At 35.2% G+C, this 27,863-nt stretch overlaps 1 protein-coding gene across 2 annotated transcripts in view; it reads right to left on the reverse strand.

Annotated features, from left to right (window-relative positions):
* PlexB (plexin B) overlaps window positions 1-27,863 on the reverse strand; it is a 305,515-nt gene that overhangs the window by 180,843 nt on the left and 96,809 nt on the right. For both annotated transcript variants that reach the window (XM_089106186.1, XM_089106185.1), the window contains exon 3: window positions 18,080-18,262. In XM_089106186.1, coding sequence (XP_088962312.1) covers window positions 18,080-18,262 — 183 coding nt within the window. The remainder of the gene's footprint in view (window positions 1-18,079; window positions 18,263-27,863) is intronic.

The following is a 27,863-nucleotide window of genomic DNA, read 5'->3' on the forward strand; positions in this document are numbered from 1 at the left end:
GAGTGGCGTCTAACATTGTATTTTGGGAAAATATCAACGAGCATTGGATTGGACTAAAATATTTCCTGGTTTAGGATTTTATCAGTGCGAAAAGCAAAAGCTGATCTCTGTGGAAACCTCTGTTTCTACAAATAAATGAAAAACAGTTCCACAAAACAAGTTTTTTGTGAAAAATAAAGAACTACTTTATAATAAAGATGAGCAGAACTAAAGTCAAATTATTTTTTTATTATTTTAATGTTAAAGCAAAGGAGCTTGGAACATTTCCTGAAAATATAGGTAAAAGGGTATCTCGGGAAGATTGAGTGGCGTCTAACATTGTATTTTGGGAAAATATCAACGAGCATTGGATTGGACTAAATTATTTCCTGGTTTATGATTTTATCAGTGCGAAAAGCAAAAGCTGATCTCTGTGGAAACCTCTGTTTCTACAAATAAATGAAAAACAGTTCCACAAAACAAGTTTTTTGTGAAAAATAAAGAACTACTTTATAATAAAGATGAGCAGAACTAAAGTCAAATTATTTTTTTATTATTTTAATGTTAAAGCAAAGGAGCTTGGAACATTTCCTGAAAATATAGGTAAAAGGGTATCTCGGGAAGATTGAGTGGCGTCTAACATTGTATTTTGGGAAAATATCAACGAGCATTGGATTGGACTAAAATATTTCCTGGTTTAGGATTTTATCAGTGCGAAAAGCAAAAGCTGATCTCTGTGGAAACCTCTGTTTCTACAAATAAATGAAAAGCAGTTCCACAAAACAAGTTTTTTTGTGAAAAATAAAAAACTACTTTATAATAAAGATGAGCAGAAATAAAGTCAAATTATTTTTCAAGCGTAGCCCTACCACAAAGTAACATCAATAAATAAACGAAACCCAAAATGAACCGAAATTACAATAAATATTCAAGTAAACTCGAAACGAGCAGAAACTACCACAGAGAGGAGTAGGGCTCCTGTGTCTTTTAAAGACCAGAACATAATTTGTACTTTACTGAATTTTTTTTATTTATTTCGAGCGATGTGTTTTATTTTTTGTAAGACGAAACAAAAAAGTCAATATCATAACCAAGATTACTGAAAAGAACAAATGAATTGAAAGTTTAATATGAACTGATAATCATTATTGAAAGTCATAAGAATTATGGATTTATTAAAGTTATAAAACAGAAAGCGTCTAAAATACATTTTGTTTTCAGTGAAGTGCAAATTACGTTTTAGTCTTTAGAAGCACCATGGGAAATTAGCACTACACCTCTTTGTGGTAGTTAACAATCGTTTTGGGTTTGACTTGGTTATTCATTGTAATTTCTGTTCGTTTTGGGTTTAATTTAATTATTGATAGTAGTTTATGGTAACTTAAAGCTTGAGAATTAATTTGACTTAATTTCTACTCATCGTTGTCTAGGGCTAAATAACTGATGCACACAGTAATATTATAATATAACTCATAATACAATAAGGATATAATAAAATAATAATAAATACGACTAATGCACAATTATACTTGGTAATAAATCTCAATGTACAAAAAATCACGTTCTTATTTGTGCCTTTTAGGGCAAAGTTTTGCATCATCGGCCAAATGTAAAGAAAATTAAATAATAAAAATAAAAAAAAAATTGGCGGATAAAAACCGATAAGAGAAAATGATTCAAACATAAACAAGTTAACCAAGAGTTTAACAACGTCAATTTCCTTGCCATACGCGGGATTGAACCAAGAAACATTCAATCAGGATTCTTAGCGTCATCCACTACTCTATCACAAGGTAAATAGGTATTTGAATTTTCTAAGAGGCTGTTAACAGACTTTTCATTGAAAAATCATAATTGCTGCTTTTTTGTGGGGTTGAGGGGGCTTTAAACAATGACTGTGAATATATAAGAGATTCCATAATTGACACTGCTACTAAGGCTAAGGGTATTCATGTAAAATTTCGGGGAATTTTGAGGGTATGTTGAATTAAATCAAGACATACTTTGTGCATGCAGGTTGTCAAAAGGGCGTATCGGCAAAATCTCAGAAACAGCATAGGGTATTAAGTTGAAACTTTTAGTGCATGATGAAGGGGGTGTGCAACTTACCAAAAGACAATATATGCATACTGCTATTGCTACTGTTTCTACTGTCGAGACTAAGGGTTACAAGATGAAAATTTAGGGAATATAGGCGCATGAGCAATATCTTAGGAACTGTTTAGAGCATTGAAGTTGAAACTTACAGGGGATGTTCAAGGCCGTACCCAGAATTTTTTTTCGGATGGGGTTTTACTAAAAAACAAAATTTCGGGGGGGGGGGGGGTTACACAAAAAAAACCTCAAAAAACGCATACAAAATTTGCTTATATCCATTTTGTTACGTTTTTACGAGTCAGACAAAAATTCCGGGGGGGGGGGGTTCAAACCCCCCTAAACCCCCTCTGGGTACGGCCTTGGGGAGGTTGTACTAACCAGAAGGCACTGTGTGCGTATTGCTACTACTAGACCCCTACACTGCGCCGGTTTTCTTTTCGGCGGTCAATTGCTGATTTTTAGGGGAAACGGCGGCGTGCCGTCGGCAAAAGCCAATTTTTCTTATTAGGGAGGAATTTCAATCTTAATGTTGGAGGGGTTTCAAAACACTCCGAGTGACATCATTAAAATCAAAATAAACAAAGAAGTCTGTTTAAGCCATTTAGAAGTCCGAGAGCATGTGCTACATAATGACAAACGTAAATTTGAGGAAAATGTGGCACAAGCAACAACAATAAAAAATCTATGCGATCAAGAGTTTTTTTAGACTTTTAAATATCTTGCTTTTCAATAAACGGTAGCATTCGCTTCTCTCCATGTTTGTGTTTTCGTAATACATGTCGTTGTGCTCAATAATACCCAGTAATCAAAGTATCATACCTTAAACCCAGTATAATAATAATAATCTGTAATATATGGCACAATAGTGAAGCAGCTTTCGTTCTTTGTGTGCAGCAGAACACAGAAGAATTTCGGACTATAGTTCGTATGGGGGAAGAGGAAGAAAAAAACTGACACAGTGGCAGAACCAGGGGAGGGGGTGCCCCCCCTAACGTAGTCTAAAGTAGTGTAATTTACTTAATTAACACACATCTGCGTTAATTAAACTTGCTCCTAACGCAAGTTTATCGGATCAACCTATTTCGCACCCCCCCACTAAAAAAATCCTGGATCCGCCCCTGAACTGACAACTACTTCTTACAAATAGGCTACCTTATAGCATTAAAACTAGACCCAGTTTGCAGGCCTTAACTAGGACAAAGATTTAAACAATGGAAACCGCAAAGCATGCAAATGCAAGTTGATTCTGCTTTATATCTCCGTTGAAACGGGCAGGGTGTTGTAACGGGGGGGGGGAGCAATCCAATTTTTTTAGATATGGTGAAATTTGGACCAAATGTCAGAATTACACAGAATCCGAGAAATATAGTCGAAACTGAAACAAAATCTAAAATCCTGCCGTAAATTGGAAAAAAAGTCTAGGATTTGATGGAATTTCGCACGAAATTTTAATCTTATTCCTCTACTTTTCAAAATTCAATTCAATTTTCTATAGGTGATATGGTAAATTTCGGAGTTTGTTAATTTTGTATTTGTTAGTTTTGCGAAATCGACCCAATTTAAACTAAGGAAGTAAAATCTGATTCTGACCTTAGATAAGCTATTCGCTTGCCAAATTTACTGCTTTTGCATTCGTTTGCGCTATTTTATTTTTCATCTTTTCACCAAAGTTGAACAGTGAGCAATAAAATAAGCAAAACATGGCCTTGGTTGCAGGAGTTCAAGAGTATATTTTCAACTTACGGCTTTTTAGAAATATTCTTAGCTTAGAATCGTTGATCTGAAAAGGTTCCCTTGACCTTTTCCAGGAAACGTTAAGGGAATTAAGCTGAAACATTAAGGTACGGGGTTGATTATATATTATTTGTCTATGCTCAAGGTTATAAAATGATAGGCTTAGAATTCCGTCAGACTTTTAGAATCCGAGAGATTATGCAGATTTTCAACCCATATATTTGAATATTTCTCCCGGTACCCTCCATCCAAAGGATTGTAGTTTAACAATTATTAAAAATTATTGCAAAATATTGTCTAACAGGCGTCGATTCTTGTAAACAAACTAACAAGTGGTATAATCACATATAAAGGTGGAGAAAGGCAGACAAATTGATAAAGAAACTATTTAGTCTTACACCAACAGGAGTCCCCTTGGATCGATCTGAGTACTCTCCTCCCAGGAACAAGTATGGGTATTCATTTCAATAAAAAATATTTGCACAAGGCTGTAACTAAGTGGTTCTAGCTTAATCCCCCCGTGAAGTAAGGAAAATTACATAGAAATACGCGCTATCTGGTCATTTTATGAATGGGAAAGATCTAAAATGAGCCCCAACCTCCAAGCTAACATTCTGGGTAAAAAATATAATTATAAGTCCAAGTTTCACTAACTTTCCAACGAGAAGATCCTCTGTCATTTTAAGACAGCAAGTTGCCGACATAGCGACAGCATTCAGCCAACAAAGTATTTTGGCATTTCGATGTTTCACGGCAAGACAGCTCCTTGCTATCGATCCTCCAAATCGGTGTGGCTGCACTAGGGTCTAAATCTGATATTACTACCCACGGGTAACCTGTTATGAAATATGATGCTTGAAATATATTCAGGTTATTTTAAATACAAAAGTTATTTAAGTAGAATAAATCCAGGATAAAAAGAAACCATATAAAATCGAAATGGTATGGCTTCTAAAACAAACTTCATTTATCAATAAATAACAGTTTCCAGGAGTCGAGAAATGTCGGTGTTGAGGGAAAAGGAAAGTTAACAATTTAATTTAATAGTTAAATCTGAGTCAACACTCATACGTAAGCACAGGAAATAAGTAATGCTGGTTCTGTCCTAAAATCGTTCTGACTAGCCCCATAAAAATGTTAAGTTTGTCGGTCCGAAAACAAGCTTTCTGAAACATCATATTGTTGTGCAAATCTGACCTGTTGTTCAATATTGTTGTTCTGACCCCCCCCCCCTTGAGCTTGGCTCCGTCGGTATCTATGGAATTTACTTCTTGGAATAGACTCATAAATTTGGAATAGTGATCAGAAAATAAATGCACGGATGGTGGGCGTGACAGTGGCCTATTCAGATTTTCAATCGAATGCTTGGACAGGTGTTAATTTACAATTGCTGGGTCAAATCCACGCCGTGTTTGCGTATAAGAGATATAGCAGAATTGCCTTGTAACATCTCTTATAATCCCCCTCTCAAAGAAAATTTTAACACAACCTTAATATTAAGGCTTAAAAGGAATTCTTCTTTAAGTAGCCATTCTCCAACAAACACCCAATGGTTCCGCAATAGAAAAATTATGTACCTAGTGTTCTAGAGCATAGTATACATTTTTTTAAGCTTAAATACATTCTGACAAGATAACAAAGACCCTTATATGCACTTTGTCTCTTTTGGAAACAGTTCCTTATCTCCAAAAAACCTTACTTCTTAGAAAAAAGCTATGAGATGATGGCTCTATATCTTGTTTTCTTTTGTCAAAGTATTATTTGAGCAGAGTAAAACAAAAAGAAAAAACACAAAGAAAATAAAATCATACGAACAAAATTGAAGGTTATATAGAGTATCCTGGGATGGGTCCGCATTTCAGGGGGGGGGGCTGATTTCAAAGCAGAAAAGATAAAATCTAAGAAAGCTACAGAGATATATATAATATTTGAATTGCAAGCATTGAGACTTCAAGAAGAGAAGCCAAGGGCCCCCCCCCCCCCTCCGCGGCCTAGCCCACGACCCCAGAAGTAAATATAATATTGATACCTTGAAATAATATAAATAATTGGAAACGAGAAAAACTCACATGCTCCAAGATGATCAACCATGATGCTCCAACATGTTCCACGATATGCTTTCTAATTTACCATTTTGATTTTTTCCCTTTTTTGGCAATCTACTCTTTGTTGACAGTTAAGCATTAAAAACATTCATAGATCGCCCAAAAGGGAAAAACGGCATTGATTCCCTTAAGGGACAATCACTAATCAAATCGCCGATAAGCTAAGCCAGGAAGAAATCGAATAAAAGCACCAGAAGAACATTAAAGAAAACTCAATTGAGATAATCAAGTTGGCAAAAAGGACGGAATTCCTAAGATAAATAGGAAATGAGGAAGAGAGAAAGACAATATTCAAATAAAAAAGAATAACATTTTTGCTCTTATATACCAGCTTTGGTACCTCAAAAGACGTTTCGTGACATGAAATACATTTTTACAAAACTGTAACTGAATGTAGTTCCAATTAGTACAGGTGAAGTTTGCAATATTATGATAAATAAACACCACCTTTTTTGTCAGTAGGAAAATAACTAGTTCACTATCCTTATCTAACACAAAATGAAGAAAATGAAACTCAAAGCATATCAATAAAACGCAAACCAAGGCTTCGCTTTCAAAATTAACCCTTGATTCAAAACCAGTAAGTGGACACAAGGGTAGGGTGGGGGTTAGGGAAGTGAGTATTTTCCTTAAGAGGGGGGGGGGTCAAGATTGGGAAAACAAATTCTTAAGCCTGGTTCTCAATTTGTTTAAAGGGTTGATCAAACAAATCTTGGGAAGGGAAACCCCTCTCACTCTCCTGTTTGCAGGTAAAATTTAAACCTATTTTCAAACACAGCATGTTTTTTTCCAATATTATAGTTGTTTCGTTATGGAGACGCGGCAACAATGACGGGGCTTATGATTCAAGAGATCCCAATTAGCAGAGAATATTAGCAAATTAAGGACCAAACAAATAAAGCGCTATAAAAATTTTTTAATCAAAAATCAAAATTTATATCTCGGCGTATTTTTCCAAAACAATTCCTGGGATATTCAGTCCCTATATTCACCCTATGCACAGCTATGTCATGGACTATGTGGTATCTGAAGGCACTTCCTTTCTTCGAACTTATCAGCTTTGCACATGATCGACAGAATGAGTAAGTCATTCGGTTCCGAACGACCATGCAAAAGAACTACTTTAGACAGAATCGAGAAATTTTCCTTGGTGAGAGGGGGTATGCGAGGCTCAAAAGGTGATTTCAAGTGCAAACACTGCAATTTTTGTAAATTTTATCACGTCTTCCCAACACATTGTCCTGAAGATGTTACTTAAAGAAAGAAAAACGAGCAAAAATGGGGTTTTTAAAAGCCAAATGAAAATACTGAAAAAACACAACAAAAGCGAATATTTCGAGAGGACAAACACCTCTCTTCTTCAGCACAAAACGAAATAATGTATCCAAGGAAAGTGCCGAAGAAAAAAAAACAAAAATCAAACACGGAAAGTCAATGTGAAAAGAACCAAAAAAACGAAGAAAAAAACAAAACTTAAAAGATGAATAAAATTCAATGAAAGCCAAAAAATTATAAGAATTAAAATTAAATACCTAACAACCATAAAAGCGAGTTATTCGCCAATATCCCCGAGTTGTACAAAATATAGAAAATTACGAACACCTACCATCGACGGATTTTAGCGAACAACTGAGGAATAAAAGAAAAGAAAACAATTCATTCACTCAAAAACAAAACGAACCAGGAATTAAATAAGTTAGAGAACTGTCATCTGATTTCAGATTTTAATATTTGCATTTCTTGCAGACACCCTTTGCGACCTAATGGGGTTGTTCACGAGTTTGATTATATGACTGGGAAAGTGGTTCAAGGTTTATTTCAGGGATTACTAAAGTATCGGCTTCTCTTTTGAAAAAACGGAAATATGACTCGTTTATTCTTAAATCACCGGAATATCTGTTTAAATCTAGGCCTAAATGTTGGTATTTATAAATTTCAACAGCTTTTCTGTAGTGCTGGACTATACCTTTGTCATGCAAAATTAGGCTAGCTTGATTAAACAAAACAGTATAGCCTGAGTTTTCAAATATATGCTCTGCAACGGCAGAGTCAAAATTTTCTGGTTTTTCCGCTTTTTAAGTGTATTATTGATTGAAATAGAGTGCTGAGTAAATCTATCCGTGAATCGCTGATCAGTTTTTCCGATATACCAAAGGAACAAGGAATTCTGTAGACACCGGAGTTTTCACCTATCGGGATAGGGTCTTTACCTTGACATTGACTTTCCGCGTTTGTTTTTTGTTGTTTTTTTCTTCGGCACTTTCCTTGGATACATTATTTAGTTTTGCGCTGAAGAAGAGAGACGTTTGCTCTCGAAATATTCGCTTTGTTGTGTTTTTTCAGTATTTTCATTTGGCCTTTAAAAATCCCATTTTTGCTCGTTTTTTTTTCTTTATGGTATGTCAGGCCAATTTGGTTTAAGAAATTATCTTTGAAGATGTTACTGGATTTTCTTTTTCTTTAAGAAGTTTAAAGTATTCCATTAATGTTTCGGAGCAAAGTTTTTCCTGTGGGAAGGGTCCTTTGATCAGCCTAAGGGTGTATTCTTCCCAGCCCACCCCCTGTGTAGATGTGTTCATCGTCATCATTGGAACCTTAAGACCGAATGTACATGGAGAATGGGATACAGTATCTACGAATGCCTTTTTGGTAAAAATTTCAATGGTTCCTATATAAAAGGAACGACTGAAAGAAATACATGTTGGTATTGATACATGTTTCCAATCGTTGAGGCCAGTGGGTAGTTTCTTTAGTTCTGGTAAGGATTTAACCCGGGGAAATTTAGTAAGTGGGGCGTATAACATTCCTTGTTCTTGTGGGAAGTTCTATATTGGTAGGACTCACCAACAATTTGTTGAAAGTTTTATTGAGCATCGCAATCCAATAGAAAAAAAAACCCTATAACTACGCGAGCCTCCAGAAGCTTTTGTTTCAACTTTAGCAAAACATATTTGGTTTCAACCAGATCATTTTGTAAAATTTGATGAAGCCTTAGCTATTTCAAATGATAAGGGTTACACTCAATGGGCGAGGGAGGCCATAGAAATTAAAAAACACATGTTTGCTAACCTTTCGATAAATAGGGACACAGTTAGGGCCTAATTCAAATATTGACCCAATTTATGATAACCTTCTAAAGAGTGAATCAACAGTCAATAAGGGAGTTAAGATTTTAAATAATCACCAGGGGACTATTTTACCTGCTAGACCAAAACGATTTGCTTCAGTAATAGCTAACAAAAGGATTATTTCGCAACAGAATAATTAAATTAATTTACATTTTTTTTTATTTTTCCTCAGTTACTCTGGTGTCCTCACTGAAGAAACTCTATATTAGCATCTTTTCCCTACGTGGATCAGTTTGGGCCGATTGTATTTATTTTTTTTTTGTTTTTTTTTTTTTTTTTTTTTTTTTTTTGGTGGTGGTGGTGGTGGTTTTATTGGTTTTTAGTTTTATCTTGTTTTTTTTTATCCTGTTCTTCTTGTGTTCCTTTCGTGCTGAAGACGCCTTGTTTGGATACAGGCAAAATATCCACGTTGTCTTGCATTTGTCTTTTCTTTTCTCTCCACTGGCCAGAGTCTCGTGTGTTTTTTTTTTTTTTTTTGAGATTTTTCTCTTTGTTGGTTTTTGAGAATGAACGACTAAAACAATCTTCAGTATTTTTCATTTCCGGTTGAGATCACCCAAGCTTTTTATCTACGAAGAAGTTTCTAGGTAATCTTGTTAGAAAATTCTTAGAGGGGAATGTCCTTATTAATTAAAATCCACCGTTTCCTGAAATAAACCTGACGTCCCTTTTCTTTACCAAAACACTAACTTTTCTTGACGTGAATCTTTCTCTTATAGCTTTCAAAAATAGAAAGAGCAAAAACCAATATGAAAGCTTAAAGAATTGTTAAAACGAAATTACTGCGACTTTTTTTTTTTTTTTTTCTGGTTAAGTTTATAATCCCGTTTTCATTTTCCTAGTTGGACTGAAAGCTAAAATCAACTTAAAATCAATTAAACTAGAATTCTAAAATGGCATTCAGGCCCAATTTCAAAAAGTTACATCATAATTTTTAAGATGACGCACAACCACAAGACCTTTTTCGTTTAGCTTATTTTGATTTAGCAAAGAAATAGATTGAAATATGAAAAAGTGAACTTTTTTTGTGTAGTTAACCTTGTCAAAATAGTAGAGAACATCAAAATAGTCGAAGTTTTATAAATATGTTAGGCTAATCGTATTTCATTGATAAACTGAAAAAATATGGAGAAACAACTGCTCCAAAGTCAAACAACACCAAGAAACGTAATAAAGATAAGGTAAATACATCAAACAGTAGATACACTTTTCCTCGGGGGGAGGGGGGCAAAAAAAGACCTTGCATGCATCAAAAATTTGTTTATATTGATTTTGTTACGGTTTATGAGTCGGACAAACATTCGAGAGGAAGGGGATTCAAACCCCTAACCTCAACCCCTGGATACGGCGTCGATTACAATCTTCTTAAAGCGTATTTTTGATTTTTGCTACCCACAAAGCTCTTTTAAACGCTTAAATACGGGAATTAGTGGACTCCAGTTGGTGGTTTGGGAGTCTTTTAACGGGAACCAACACCATGAAGATATTACATAAAAAGATCCGTGTCTTCCTAGAAGGGGGCAGGCATGTCTATGGTGTAAATCTTATCAGGAAACCTCTCCTCTACCCTCCCTTTGTAATGGCGTCAATTTACGAATAATTGGGCGGGGGGGGGACAAACCGTATTTCTAATATCTAGGGGGGGAAAGTGACCTTTTTAATTTTTTTTAAAAATAGGGATACTTCAAAAGTATTTCTAAAATCTAGGAGGGGGCAGAATCCCCCTTAATCAAGACCCCTGTCCCCCTATGTGAAGGCAACTTGATGCATTCTAAATGACTTTCTTATTTTTTCCTTTTTAGGAGGGGGGAGGGGCGAGGTCCATAAACAATAAAACGCATGAAAGCAGTCATTTCAAAACCTTCTATTTTCCTCGTTTTTTTTTCGATTTCTTGTAATTTCCAACTTTTGTCACATATGTACCCTGATTTTGACAAAAAAAAAATTTTAAGACCCGCCGAAATGTTGTTCCCTCCTTGATTCAGTCACAATTGGGTACTTCTTTTTGTCTCACATCCTTATAAATTTTTAATATCCCTACCTAATTTTTCCAGGAGGAACAATTCTTCAAAAAAGCCAACCAGAGTTAATCTATCTGCATATTTTTAGATTTCACAAAAAAACATGTTCTTTTTTTATCTTAATACTGCTTGGCAGCTTTTAGTTATATGGCTACTAGTCCGCGTTTTCCTATATACGAAAACGCCACGTCACTGCAACATGAAAGTTAATATTTACATTTTAAAGCTAAGGTCATATGTTCTAGACAACTCCGGAAATTTCAATTAATCTTCTAGACCTCCTTGAGGACCAATTATAACCTTATTTCAACAAGGTTGGAGCTTGTTTAGAAATCCCATAACATCTGGAAATGATAAGCCGCTCGAGAAAAAACAAGGTCGCCCTTCTAAATTGAAAGCAGATATCCTTTGATCTGCCGAAAGTGAATAAAACTAGACACAATACAAATTGGTACCAGAATTATCAAAAAATGGAATGTAAATTCTAGTTAATGTAAAAATATTAAATTGATTACAGTTGTGCAAGAAGGGTCCCAAACCACCAACTCAAGAAAAAAATTCTTTTTTTAGATAAATAATATTACTCCGGTACTTTGTAGCAAGACTGCAACATAAGGTCATTTCAGGTTAGGGGAATATTCACCCAAACAGCAGAAAACAGGCAAATAATAAGGAAACTAGCGAAAGAGCCTGTCCGACGACATAAATAAAGAAGAACAACCATGGCGTATACTCTTTTGTAGGGACCAGATAACCAATATTTTGCCCTTTCCCCAAAGCACTAAATTAAAAGTCTGTTTAACCTTCTCCCTTACCCCTAAAAAAAGTTTCAGCTCGATCCCCAGCCATGAGACAAAACGAGGTATACTACGTATAAAATTCATCACCTTTTAATAAACCCTACTGATTGTTTCAAATATTTAAAGAGAAAAATACGCGCTTGCCTTGAGGTATAAAAGTACGTATATTCTCTTGTTATGAATGGAGACCAACTGACCCTGACTGTAAAAGTGCTTTGCAGGAATATTCACTTCATGTATCCGTCGTATAAAAAATCATGTAATTTTTGTCCGCCTTCCTGGCAGTCCTGATTGGTATATTCTTCGCTGAACAAAAATTGGAAAAAAAAACAATCAATCTTGCACAAAGGTAGGTTGGTAGCTTTAAATATAAAAATGAAAGACCTAAAGCTGTGCTGAACAAAGCTATTGCATGTAGTGACGGATCGTCCGGCGAAGTTCATTTTTAGATATTCCTGACCAGGTGTGGTCTACTTAAGGCAGTTCTAACGGGCTGAGTCTCGGCGAGCCTGCTCTCAAAGGCTTTGCTCCTTCAGGAACAAGCCTAGATAACACCTTTCATTGAGAGGAATGCATGTATTTGTAAAATATCGGCACAGCTACCACGTCAAAAAGATCTTCGATTGATTGCAGGGGTTTGGCATCAGGTTTGCTGAAGTTGCTGCGCGAACTAATTGATTTTGAGCACGATGGAGAGGAGGGATATGACGTTTGGAGCATCGACGAAAAGAGGACATGAAAACTCCATTACTGGTCTGATACAGGACTTGAACTAATGCAAGATGGACTCTTCAGGGATGTGTTTGCGTCTTAGGATAACTCCTACCTTCCTGGAGCAGGTAGAGAGGATCTCCCTTTGCAGCAGGGTGTTCAACAAACGTGAGATCTGAATAGAAATATGCAACAAGAAGCCGTAGTGTATCTGAGCTGTTTATTATCATTCCCTTGAAGAAAATAAATAGCTGTAGGGCCTTTAGACCAGAGAAAATGAAAGAAGAAAAATACACCGTGAATTATTTTTTACAATTCAAGCTTAAATTTATGCAAGTCCCAGTTCTTTTTCTTTGTTATTACTCTCCTACCTTTTTTTCTTATTGTCTGAGTTTTGTTGTAGCATAAAACCTTGCAAATCATCTATGAAAAATCAAACATCCTTTTATAAAATCTGGAAGATACACTATCAGATGGATTACTCCTAAGGCATTAGACACATTTGAAAGATAAACTAGAAAATAATCCCTATTATAGGTGGTGTTGGGAATCATATTACTAAGTACAAAATTGGATACGAAATTAAATATTTATGGGATTACTTTATCGCAGTGAAATCGTTAAATCTTCAGAAGCCCAAATGTCAGACCAATTTGACATTTTATCTAAACCACAATAAAAACTGGAAAAGTTTGCTAAGCCTCATCTGTCGGTTTGGGTAGCTACCAAGTTAAGGGGTTCCGGGCTAAGCATTTCGGGTAAACCAATTTATAAATATATACAGTAATACAAGGTCAAAGCTTTTCCATTGAAAGGTTTTGGGATATACTGAGGCCGACGGCTATTCGTTGCCTCCGCCTTCGGACTCACAATAATTAGTTTATAAGGACGTCTGCCGCATAGAAGCCAATCCAATTGTTCCCGTCAAAATTCAATCGAACCTACGCCACCAAAACTTCAATCCAATTCTTCCTACTCTAACCACTTCCCTCCATGCTACTACTGCAGTACTTCCGCTGTGTCCCGTTTTGAAAGCTAAGTTGCTTTATTGAATATTACACCGTTGGACAAAGTAAAGGCATGCAGGCAGATTGGGAGGCACGGGAGTGGAATATGATGCAGACTAGAGGGCAGTCATTTACAAGTATAGTAGATAGTGAGCAAATCTTTGTTTTAATATATTACTCACCCATAATTGTTAGGTGCACAAAGGTCTTCCAGAATGTCAGAGCGAAGCTACCAAACCAGCCCCCTCTCTATCTCCGCACAAACTCTTGGTATCCAAAAGTAAAACTTATTTCTTTTTCTCATTAAAATTGTATAGTAAAAAACGACAAACTTTACAATTATTAGCAAGACCATCTTTCATTATTCCCCATAAACTCAACTTTTTTTGCTATAAAAGAAGCTTAAAAAAATTTATTTTCTTGTGAGGAAGGAAACCTTCTGAATATGCAATAGATAATATTCGTGAACATATGGAAAATCAATTTGCAAATCATATACAATTCAAGTTCATCTTTCTTTATTACTCAGGGTGGTGGAAAGATTTAAAAGCACTATACTAAGGTCAGCCATCCTGACAAAAAGCTAAAACTAAAAACAAACTAAGCAAAGCAAGCAGAGCAAAAAAGTTTGTGTCTATTTTCGGGTGTCACATATCTACACGACTAAATTTTTCCCCAGATTTGGGCCCCATTTTCGAAAAATTCAAGATTTATTTCTGTTATGTCAGTGCGTGTGTGTGTTGAGGTACCTTTGGCGCAAAGACCTTCATTCAGGATATTTTTTTGGCTTAAATTATATCTTACACTTTTCGCGGGTGTCACAGATCAATAAAACAAATTATTTTTCGAAGGTGGGGGCCAATTTTCGAGCAAATGCATGTTTACTTGTGTCTGAGCGTATGTTTGGGTCCACTTCGCACAAGGACTTCATTTAGGATATATGTTTGAAGCTGGTAACAAGGACAGGTTTTGGTCAATTTTTTAACCCCATTGAAAATTTACCACTCCAAAATAAAAATGTTTGTAATGTTAAGGCTTTTGTTGCATTTATTTTTGACGCATTCGCAAAAAAAAGTAATAGAAAACTGCACAAAAGCAATCAAAAGCTCCCCCTTATACACAAAAAATAATATACGATTTGTAACTGGTATATCCGCATTTTTTGAAAAATTATATTCAAATAATTATTATTAAATACAATTAAATATTCAGCTTTATGTGCTGTAAAATTTCAACTTTTTCTTCTTAGGTAATGGAAATTTAACACATGTGACAACTTTTCCAGATGCCTTGACAAGACCCGTGAAGATCGTGAATATGGAGTGTGGCCATCACAAGTATAGACCACCAGTTAGCTCAGATATGATTAAAAACAAACTAATCAGGTTGACCTTGTTTGCCCCCTTGTTTACCCGAGAGGGTGTCTGCAAATGGCAATTACTGGCTTAATCAGGGGTGTTGCTTCTGAATTGAATTTAATCATAATCTATTAGCCCTCGCCTCTAATTCATCATAAGAACGGAATCAAAATAACACCCATATATGGCAGAATAAATTTAAACTTTCTTTTCTGAGCCGTTGATGGTAAAATCAATAAATGCCATGGGCAATCCTAGAATATCCGACTAGCCTAATAGTATATTTACATATGCGCTGCCTACTATATATATATATATATATATATATATATATATATATATATATATATATATATATATATATATATATATATATATATATATTTGAGGGGGAATATACACGTAGAATTGAGCGTAACCGGTCAGAAACTCTATTTCTATTCATGGAATGAGAGAGGTCTTTATAGAATTATGGACAACTTGACAAGGGGATGTGCTGAGCCCATGTAGGGTTGTATACATTTGCTTAAAATAACACTTGTGTCAGAGCCTCTGGACTAATGAGGCCCTTATTATTGTTGGGACCCAGGAAATTCGGCTGCAGTAGTTCAAAAGGCATCATGTTACACGATTTAAGTTTTTTTAAGAAGTAACCTCTTTTAAACTGATACTAGCAACCAATTTTGGTACAATGAAGGATTTCCGAGGCACTTGAGGTACTGGCAGAAATGATTTTGATAATGTAACTTCATTTTCCAACTTTTTTGGGTGATATAGGGGGATACACCGTATTTTGAAAAAAAAACGTTACTTGTCTAGAATCTTGTTTAGAAAAAAATTTGGGCTATATATTTGTACATTAGGAGGGTGGGGGTAAAGCATAGCATATATTAAATACGTAACCTAGTCTAACCTAACCAAACTAGGTACCTTTTAGTCCCCCTAAACCCAAAAAACTAAAATTTAAATCTTTGTCACGGGGTGAGCAACATCTTACAAACCTGTTTATCAATAGCGGCTTTGAGATTTCGATGTGGTCTATCTTTAGTGTGTACCCAGATTCTAGACAAGTACCGAAAAAACTTACACTTCTACATATCTTGAGAACTTGAACCCGTGCGTCAAGTTCGCCCAGCTCGAAATAGGAGTACAGTGAACACTTTAATGGGTAAAACAACTTTTTATAAGAACAAAACAGCCCTGCAAACATAAGCCATTCAGGTGTGACCCCTTTCTAAAAAATTCTAATTTTTCAGATTATCCCATTGCTTTTAATATTTTTCATACAATTTATCTTGTTTTGAATTTTTCCTTGATTTGTCCCCACCTCTCCCCCGAAACATATCCCTGCATGGATGCCTTGTAATAGGAAAAGCGTTCCTTTAAATGGTTGTATGTCGAAGATATTGAACGTCACCTGATTGGTTGGTTAACCCGTATTTCAGCCCTATGAAAAGAGGAATTGGAGGAAGGCCAGCATTAGGCTTTAAAATAGAATCTTAAAACATACGAAAAACAAGAAAAAACACTTAAAAAGGGAAAAATCAAGGTTATTCTGTTTTTTTACTTGTCACTTAAGAAAATAACTAGGTCTTTCCATCCCACAAATATCTCTACTGTTAGACGGTATCTCGGACTTTTATTCAAAATGTACAAGAAAGATTCTTCTAGTTCAGGAACAATCAAACTGTTTTGACCATTGGCTTCTGACAATGTATTAATTCTTTTATCGACCCCTCTGGAAAAAAAATATGTTGCATAAATTGACTTATTTAATTGTGACCTAGTCAAACTTTACTATACATGCTTGTGTCCACAACTTCAAGCTTATAAAAAATCTGAAAGAGCTTTGATGTTATGTTACACAACGGGTACTTGAATCCGAAAAGCAAGCAAAAAATTCACGTTAGAGAGCTCACATACATTCAGTAGGTTTGATTAAACAACAAAAAGCTGTATATTTTGATATGTAAACATATACCACGTTTTGTTTCACGTCTAGGGGATCCAGCTGAAATTTACAGGAAGTATTTTCGTGAGGGGGAGGGGGTCAAGGGAGCCTAGAATCTAGTGTTATAGGAAAATGGGACGAAACATTGTTTCTCTGGTGCTCACAAGAGTACATCACATGTTTGTTGGGTACTCTTGCATTATATGGGCCTTTACAAGGAAACCAGTCACGAAAAACCCGTTTTTGACGGGTTAACCACTATAGAGTAATACGATGCATAGTGGGGTTTTTGTTGCGTATACGATATTTAAACTCTTGATTTTTGAGGTTTAGGGGGGGGAAGGTACCTAGGTTAGGTTAGGTTACGTATTTAATATATGCTAAGCTTTACCCCCCACCCCCCTAATAGGCAAATATATAGCCCAAATTTGTTTCTAAACTAATATTTATTCACCCTATTTTATTTTATTTCATTAGCAATTAACCAAACTTGACTTTTTAGAAAGGCCCATATAATGCAAGAGTACCGTTTTTTGTATGTATGTCGTCCGATTTTGTATGTATACTCGTGAGCCAATTTATATAAGAAACAATAAAATGGAAAGGCTTCACAATGAGTAATGATACTTTCAAATTTTGTAAGTTTCAATCTCAATTCACCCTGAAGCTTCAAATTCAATTTATTTGTTTAATTTGTTAAAAAAGAATTAACACGAATAAAGCCAGACACAACTATCTACGAGCTTGGGAGCACAATTAAAGCTTTTATCGCGGTTTGAACCCCCCCCCCCCCGAAATTTTTTGGCCGACTCGAAAATAAGTCGAAAATTAGTAAAACCTAGGTAAAAATCAGTAAAATTAGTCGAGAACTGAGTCAAAAATTAGTAACCCCCCCCCCCCAAAAAAAAGTCAAAAATTAGTAAACCCCCCCCCTGAACAAAAATCCTGGATACGGCCCTGGTAGATGGTATGATCTTTGTTTTTGAAAAAGACGAAATAAAACATTTCCCTTTCACCTAAATTACCCTTAAATTGTTGCAAAAAAATGTGTCAATATTTAATTGGATGAGTTTTATAATCTTATAAATTTGTATTTCATAAAAACTAGCTTAGCTATTGTTTTAAAACGGTTGTATTAAATAAGTAGTAACAAACTATTTGTATTAATAAATAAATAAATAAACTTACCTTGCTCAGTTTCCCGTCACTATGACCAATAAAGGCTAGAGTGTGAGTTTCAGTAGTAGTCGCTGCAATAGACATAAGTAGAGAATTTTGAAATTCCACAGCGAAGGGGCTAAATATTGGAATTTGTCCTGATATCTTCAGTCCCAAACCTGGTTCACAAAAGTTCACTATGTTACCAATCGACTGAAAAAGAAAGTTTGTATAATTGGTCTACACTGGATTGAGGTGATCACAAACTTGAAAAAATTAAATAAACTAAAAACGGGCTTTCTACCCTGCCTGACCAAAGGATGGGTGAGATCCCCCCATAAAATTGGTAGAATGGACCCCCCCCCCCCACTGGGACGATTGAAAAACAATTGCCTAAAATGTACTTTTCTAGTGTTGATTCCCTAGAGAAACTGCTCTACTCACCCTACCCCTACTCCAAAGTCAAACCTAAGCGTACTTATGGTTGATAATTAGTTCAAAATACATGAACACTTTTCATTGAACTTGTTAATAAAGCTGTATGTGATACCACAGGAAACAGATATACCGGTACAGGCCAATCTGAAATTAGTAGCGTATTATGTTAGGGGGGGGGACTAAAAGACTGATGCCGTGTTACGACCAATTGGCGGAGGATTATATATATATATATATATATATATATATATATATATATATATATATATATATATATATATATATATATATATATATATATATATATATATATATATATATATATATATATATATATATATATATATATATATATATATATATATTAATTTGCTAAACTAACATTTTGAAACGACTGGGTAGAACTGGAACGAAGAAGGCTCTTAAAAACAATTTTGCGTGTGTGAATAGTGTAGCTAATCGTTCTAACCCTACAATGGAAAAACAAAATGTTTTAGACCTAGATGTTAAGCTTTCCGTATATATTAATGTGATTGTTTTTGTTGTCCTTTTTGTTTGTTATAAGGTGTCTAGGGCAAAATGAAGAGTGCCTTGTATGTGTGCCTAACCAGATTTGCTTGCGTGGCTTTTTCCTAGCTAGGTTGTTTTCAGAACAGCAGAGTTAGAGTTGCTCCTAATTTAAAACTGAAAAAAAAACAGCCTTGAAGTCGTTAAAACTAAGGTTTTAGATCCAAGCTCGTTAGAAATTGAGATTTTGGACTATTATTTACCTTAACATGTTAGGACTTGAAACAAACACTTCATGAAACGTGACACTGAAACAAACTAAAGGCCCTTTTCTATCACCGGATGATTCTGTAAATAATGCACCTTTTCATTTTTTACTATATAAATATTTAGGGTAGAATCAGGGTTACAGCGGTAGTTAGAAACCTAATAAGAGTATGGGACGTAACCACACCCCATACTAAGAAATACAATATCCTATAATACCTAAAAATAGTGTCAGATTGAAAAACTAAGTCACTATTAGAACCGCCTTGTTCGAAACTTCTATATAGGAAACTTACAGTCTCTTGGCTTGAACAACAAAGAAAATATGTAGGCTTGAAAAACAAGAAAATTTGCTTGAACTACGATATTCGCATATACGGCATCTTTTTTTCCTTCTTTTTCTCCTCAGCTAGCAGGGCACTGGAACATCATAGATAGCTATTTAATAGGCTCATTTTAAAGAAAATTACTACATCTATTGACTTTTGTAATAAAAAAATAAATAGTTTTTAAAATAAATTAATTTTCATACGAAAACTGCATTTTCATGTACAAGCTTGATGAATGACGTAATAATTGTAGGTTGTAACCATATATGACGTAATAAGTGAATGCACTATTTATACACGCTTATCTTTCTACAAAATGATATAAGAAATACATAATAGATCGATATAGTTCATTATAAATGGGGACTATGTAAGTTTCATCGGATATAGCTTGAACATAGTAAAGCATCTTGGGGTATGGTGCCATACTGAGGATCGTCTCTTACTTTTCCAACTAACAAAAAGTCATAGGCGTTTTCCTGTTTGTAATCGAGGTTGCAGCTGTAGCAAGCAACCTAGTAATCCGGGTTGCAGCAGTAGCTAACAACCTAATAAGAGACGATAACGTCCAATACTAATAAATATAGCTCATAGTAACTGAAATATTAATTAATAGTAGTAGCCTTGGATTTAGCAACAGTATTTTCATCGATAAACTGTCTAGGGTATTGTGCCATATTTAATTTATAACTATTAAAGCCAATCGACATAACAGTTACCGCTTTCGAATCAGCTAGATTTTCATTTGAATCATGGTTGCAGAGAAAGCTGAAATTATCCGGGCTGCAGCGGTAGCTAGCAACCTAGTAAGAGATCCAGGTTGCAGCAGTAGGTAGCTACCTAGTAAGAGACAATCACGTCTCATACTAAGAAATACTATAACCCATAACTTATCAAAATACTGTCAGATTGAAACTTGAAATGAACTATTAGAACTACTTTGTCCGAAACTCAAATATAGGAAACTTACAGTCTCTTGGCTTGAACAGCAAAGAAAATATTTTGGCTTTAAAAACAAGAAAAGTGGCTTGAACTACGATATTCTGCATTGACGGCATTTTTTTTTCGGTTTTTAACGAACCCTAGCCCATAGTAACAGAGATAACAAATTTAAATTTGATTCAGGCACTAGCTATGGTTAGAGATATGGTAATATAGTCCAGGAGACTTCAAGCTTTAGTTCTTCAGACAATTTTGACCAACTATTCAGTATAGTTATTTATAAATATGAATTATGTAAATTCATCGGTATCATGGTTGCAGATGTAGCTGAAATCTAGAAAAGGAAAAAACAGTATATACGGTATTCGACTTATTTAGCTGCCGTATTCTCCGAGTTTCGTCTTTTGGACAATATTCGCTTTCTGCATACCCCAAGCATTCGTAAAAGTATGTCTAGCTGTTTAGATTGGCAGACAGATTTTCCGAAACCGCAACCTCAGACTGTCAGTTTTCTTTCGTATACGTTGTTTCACCCACAGTTTAGAGAAACTGAAACGTCAAAATTCAAATTTGTCTCGTCAAGAAAACGAACCAACTAAGATCACCTAGCAATATTCTAAAGCTACTGAAAAAAAACTTGAATAAAAAGCTACAGTATTTACTGTAATTAGATGGGTTTTCTTTATTAAACTTAGGCTGAGGTTTAAAAAAAAGTTTTACTTTTTACCCAAATGTTAAAAGGGAAAAATCGTACAGTCAGAAAGAAACAGAGATATGAGACTGATTATTACAGGTAAAAAAAAAATTATTTATTTATTACAATTACTTCACTTTCCTTACGATAGGTGGATTTCAACCTGAATGCCCATGATCAGCGCTTACAGTCGCATCCACTGTGCTATCGTAAGGTATCCCTAAGTTAAATTTGTCTATAAGTTGGCTCACATTCTTTTCATAGAAGAGTTATAACAGTTAATGTATAACCACTTCTTTGTTTATCTGTCAGCATACTTTAGGTTTTATTTATATCGATTGGTATTTCAAAACATGAAAAGGTAATATCTTGGTATGACACACATAACAAATGGCGAAAGATGAATAAAATCAAAATTATATAATTGTATCCTATCGTCGCAATTTCGTCTGAGTACCACTCTGCTCCCGTAAATCCGGGATATTCCAGGGCGATATGCATCATTAAGTGATTCTGGATTTAATTGTTTCAATTGGCAATATTTAATTAAAGATCAAAACGTTTCTTGCTTAGAGCCATCGAGTTAAAGTTTTACTAGGTGTATTGAAGAACGGTATTGTTATTTTATTATTGTTAGCTTAATAAATTTGAAAAAAAACATATTGCAAAACTATAACCATTAATAGGTACTTATTTAGTTACCGGGCAACACGCGAGAATTGTAATGCGAAGATCAGATAGGATAATAACCGGTTGGTCTTCAATGTATAGTCATTGAACAAAGGGTTTCTCACTCCATTAAAATTTTTTTTTGGGGGGTTTACCCCAAAACCCCAAAAAAGTTTTTTGGGGTTTAGGGGAAATAAAAGGTACCTAGGTTGGTTAGGTTACGTATTTAATATATGCTATGTTTTACTCCCCAACGTGCAAATATATAGCCCAAATTTGTTTCTAAACTATTATATTTTTATCATACTTTGTTTTATTTCATTAGCATTGACCAAACTTCACTTCTCGCGTGTTGCCCGGTGACTAAATAAGTACGCATTAATATATAAACAGGGGTGTAGCTACATCATTGTTATAGGGGGTGGGGCAAGAGAGGGTCCGATTTAAGTAGGTGCTATTCAAGCGATAGTGAAGAAAAGTAACGATTTAACAAACACGTTACTTGATGAATTTAAAAATATTACGTAATACATTATAAACAGTAAAGACAAATTAAACAATCATAAATATAAGTGCTGGTGCTTGGCTTTTCTACAATTGTCAGCAATGAGCTGCTGCAGAAGACAGTAGTATAGCGTAAACAAACTTTCGAGTGGGCGAAGGTGAATGTCGTATACACTTGGCTTTTTTCAGCCAGAATCATCACCAATGCTGCAGTACATATCCCCCCACCATTTCGCCCGACCCCCACGCCCAGCATAGGAGGTTCGTTTTTATATCTGAACCAAGCTCTATTCTAATATCCCCAGGTATCGTGCTATTCATTTGCTCGTAATTTTGAATGGATTTTGACTCTGTAAGATTTAATTTGTATCTGTAAGATTCAATATACGTGATTTGTTGAAATATTATTTATGACTTTTTATTAAATTGATTTATTATTGGGTTCACCGAAACTTCCAGGTATGAAAATTGGAGGGAAAATTGATTCCTAGAGTTTTTAAATTATCTTCCCCTTTGTATCTTTGTTAAAACAAAACGAATTCTGTAAAAATTACACAAAAGTTTTTCCCGTGTAAATCAGGGTATGTAGGGTATACATATCGTTTTTATGCAAAGCTCGGTCTCCTAGTGCTGCATGATGAAACTGATAACGATACAAAAAGAGAATCGGTTTACTACTAGTTGGTACCACTTATACGTGCGCACAAAATCTTCTAAATTGTAAAAAAACTATACATATTTTGTTTAAGCTCACTGTTTGATTCTCAGCAGACATTTCGTACAACATGCTGATGCAGAGATAAATGTATGACAAGAACGGCGCTGCGCTCAACTCAACGCTGGCGCTGAGTGAAATGCGACTAATTTCAGTCATAATTCTTTGCACATTTATGTCATTTTTTTTTGGAGTTGGTTAAAAGAAATTTTTAGAAAAGCGAAAACGAGAAGTCAGCATGGTATTGTACAAAGATGCAGTTTAATATTTACATGTTAGTCTGTGAACCCAAAATTCAAGGAATAGGACGTTATCAGTGTTTAATAGGCATTTCAATGACAACTAAGAGAATGGGAGTTTCAACTAAATACTGGAAATAAAAATTAAAACAACTAAATGATTCCTGGAGCGGTTCCCCCTCTTCCAAATTCCATGACCAAATTACTACCGATTTGACCTATCTAGTCATAGTATGAATGTCATTATAAAGAGCAGTAGGTCTTATTTTTTTTTTCAAATAATCTTTTTTTTATTCAGGAAATTATATTCACTGTATATCTACCTTCATATTCTTCAATGATTCCGCTTTTGTCCCATTTGCAGATGTAGAGGGTGTATTCATTTCCACTTTTGAAAGTTTTAAAGCAAGAGAATCTAGTATTGAACTTATAGATTTTGGAAGTAAAAGCACCTTAAATATCAGGGGGGAAATTGATCTGAGCAAATGAGGCGAAACCGGAAGCGTAGAACATTTTTCAATCTTGCCATTAACTAGGCTCACACTTTTACTTGATGATAAGGTTTCAAAGGCAGTATATTTGAAAAAATACTAATGTGGAACAAATTACGCAGTGTAATGGACCGCTTCTTTTTCTCGTTTCCCTTATATTAAAATCGAGCATGGATTAATTTAAAAAATTATCTGCTCGAAGTAAAGAGTAAATTTGACACTTAAAACGAGCAAAGGTTTCAAATCTACTTAATAAACAACATTTTTTTCCAATTATTGGGGGGAGGGAGGCCAACTGCACCCCTTGCCCCACTAATCGAAAACGCTACAATTCTAGGAAATAAAGTGGCCATCTTAAATTTGCCGACATAATAGGCCTGTTTTTACCCAGGAAAGAAAATTATCATAATACGTTAAATCACAGGCAACGCTGTAGCGTTGCCTATAGTAAAGGCCATACGGCTCCAATGTTTTATTATTATTAATTAAAACAAAAACTTTCCGAAAAACAAGCTTTTCAAATAAAATTAAACGCTATTTTAAAATTAAGCTCATGAGATTCAAATAAGTGATAAAATTCAAACTCAAAACGACCGGACATTACTATAGAATATTAAATAAAATCCAAAATAAACAAAAATCAAATAAACAATCATAGCAAAAAACATACAAAAAGTAATAATATAAATGAATAAATAGATCTTAAAGCGAGTAATGCTTAGACTGAATATGAAAATCTCGCTTAAAACGAAAACAAATATTTTGCCGTTAAAGTATAAATTAAACTTAAAACGAACAGAAATTAAATAAAAAATCAATGCGGACAAAACATACAATATATATTAATGTAAATGAATAAATAAATCTTAAAACGAGTGAAACTTAAATTGAATATGCAAATCAAGTTTGAATCGAATAAAAACAACTACAAACAAGAGTTTGGGTATCGTATCACTGCAGAAGCCTAAAACCTACTGCGTCATTGGTGCTTTACTAGAAACAAATTATATTACAAATGTTTTCTTTTGTACTTAATATTGAAAATAAATATCAAAATTACAGTAAAATTTTGAACTGATGAGCTTTTAGCAATTAATATCATTATACATCAAATATTCAGTTTAACTTATTAGTTCTTTTCAAGATTGGTCAAGACAAATATAGTTTCACTACAAGCGAAATTTGGATACTGCCCCCTTCTTTAACTTTAAAAACCTAAAGCCTTCTGCGTCATTGGTGCATCACTGAAAACGAATTACTCGTATATTACAAATTTATTATTTTCCAGTTCTTACAGCATTGAAAATTAAAATAAAATTACAGTGAAAAAAAAACTTGAACTGCTTGATCTTTCAACAATTAATATCATTATATATCTAATATTCATAACTTAAAACCCTTATTCTATCTGGAAATCAACTACGCTGAACAAAATGGCTATCTGAAAATTTTGATTGGATGTGTTTGGGGAAATGATGGGCGTGGGGGGGGGGCGAGTGGAACTTGGATCACTTTCGACTCTTAAAAAAGGCACTAGCTCCTTAATTTCTAATCGAATGAGCCTGTTTTGAAGTTTTCACAACAATGCCTTCTATAAAAACCTTATATGCCCCCAGTGAATAGCTTAAAACCCTTGCCCTGTCTGGAAAAAACCTACAGCCTAAAACCTACTGCGTCATTGGCGCAGTAGGTTTCAGATAGCCATTTTGTTCAACGTAGTTGATTTCCAGATAGAATAAGGGTTTTAAGTTATGGGCATTAGATATATAATGATATTAATTGTTGAAAGATCAATCAGTTCAAGTTTTTTTTTCACTGTAATTTTTATTTTTATTTTCAATGCTGTATTGAAGTTAATTTTCAAAACTTCAATACAGGCTCATTCGATTGGAAATTCCGAGGGCTAGTGCCCTTTGTAATAGTCGAAAGTGATTTGAGGGCAACTAACCCCATCCCACGCCCTTCATTCCCCCAAGCGAAAATGAGTCGAAAATGATTGAAGGGCAACTAGCCCCTCCCCCCACACCCATCATTCCCCCCAACACCTCCAATCAAAATTTTGTGATAGCCATTTTGTCCAGCGTAGTTGATTTCCAGATAGAAAATATGTTTTTGAGGAGGATACTCCCCCACAACCCTCAGGGCAAGGGTTTTAAGTTATGCCCTGGGGGCATATAAGGTTTTTTATAGAAGGCGTTGTCGTAGAAACTTCAAAATAGGCTCATTCGATTCGAAATTAAAGGGCTAGTGCCGTTTTTAATAGTCGAAAGTGATTGGAGTGTAACTAGCCCCTCCCCCCTCCACACCTATCATTTCCCAACATACATCCAATCAAAACTTTGAGATAGCCATTTTGTTCCGAATAGTCTATGTTCTATTTGAAAATATATTTTTGAAATGGATACTCCCCCACAACCCTTATAACAAGGGTTTTAATTTGCCAGAGGTGTATTGAAGGCTTTTAAATAAGGCAATGCCGTGGAAACTTCACAAGAAGCTTATTTTTTTCCAAATTATAGGGGTAGCGCCCTTTTTCATAGTCGAAAGTGATTGGTGTAACTAGCCCTCCCCACGCCCATCATTTCCCCAAACACATCCAATCAAAATTTTCAGATAGCCATTTTGTTCAGCGTAGTTGATTTCCAGATGGAAAATATATTTTTAAGGAGGAAACTCCCCCACAACCCTCAGGGCAAGGGTTTTAAGATATGACCTGGGGGCATATAAGTTTTTTATAGAAGGCGTTGTCGTAGAAACTTCAAAACAGGCTCATTCGATTGGAAATTAAAGGACTAGTGCCCTTTTTAATAGTCGAAAGTGATTCAAGTGTAACTAGCCCCCCCCCCACGCCGATCATTAACCCAAACACATCCAATCAAAATTTTGAGATAGCCATTAAGTTCAGCGTAGTTGTTTTCCAGATAAAAATATATTTTTGAGGAGGACACTCCCCCAGAACCCTCAGGGCAAGGGTTTTAAGTTATGCCCTGGGGGCATATAAGGTTTTTATAGAAGGCGTTGTCGTAGAAACTTCAAAACTGACTCATTCGATTGGAAATTCAAAAGGCTAGTGCCCTTTTTAATTGTCGAAAGTGATTGGAGGGCAACTAGCCCCCCCCCCCCCGACGCCCATCATTTCCCCTAACACATCCAATCAAAATTTTGAGATAGGCATTTTGTTCAGCGTAGTTGATTTACTGATAAAAAATATGTTTTTGAGGAGGACACTCCCCCACAATCTTCAGGGCAAGGATTTTAAGATATGACCTTGGGGCATATAAGGTTTTTATAGAAGGCGTTGTCATAGAAACTTCAAAAAAAGCTCATTCAATTGGAATTCCAAAGGGATAGTGCCATTTTTAATAGTCAAAAATGATTGTAGGGCAACTAGCCCCCCCCCCACGCCCATCATTCCCCCAAACACATCCAATAAAAATTTTGAGATAGGCATTTCGTTCAGCATAGTTGATTTCCAGATAGAAAATATATTTTTGAGGAGGACAATCCCCCAAAACCCTCAGGGCAAGCGTTTTAAGTTATAAGACAGAAACTTCAAAACAGGCTCATTCGATTGGAAATTAAAGGGCTAGTGCCCTTTTTAATAGTCGAAAGTGATTTGAGGGCAACTAACCCCCCTCTCACACCCACCTTTTCCCCACGCAAATCCAATCAAAATTTAGAGACAGCATTTTTATTAAACGTAGTTTTAAATTCTGGAAATTCGCTCTCTGAGGATGACAAATGCCCCACAGCCCTTAGGGCAAGAGTTGTAATTTAAGGATTCTCCGAATCCTTCCCATTATTTCTTATGGAAGGGATGCTCGTATAAACTTTGGAGGAGTCTCATTTGACTGACAATTGAAAGTTCTTGTTCACTTTTTAAGAGTCAAAAGACTAGCCACCCCCCTCTTCCAGGCCCTAAATGCATCAGAAAAAAATTTTGAGATAGACATTTTGTTAAAATAGTTAAAAGTTCTGATAACAAAAACTCCGGTGTCGACACAGCCCACCAGGGCCCG

This window comes from Artemia sp. Qi Xiang Cuo, chromosome 20, assembly GCF_049724085.1.
Source record: "Artemia sp. Qi Xiang Cuo chromosome 20, ASM4972408v1, whole genome shotgun sequence".
Taxonomy (NCBI): domain Eukaryota; kingdom Metazoa; phylum Arthropoda; class Branchiopoda; order Anostraca; family Artemiidae; genus Artemia; species Artemia sp. Qi Xiang Cuo.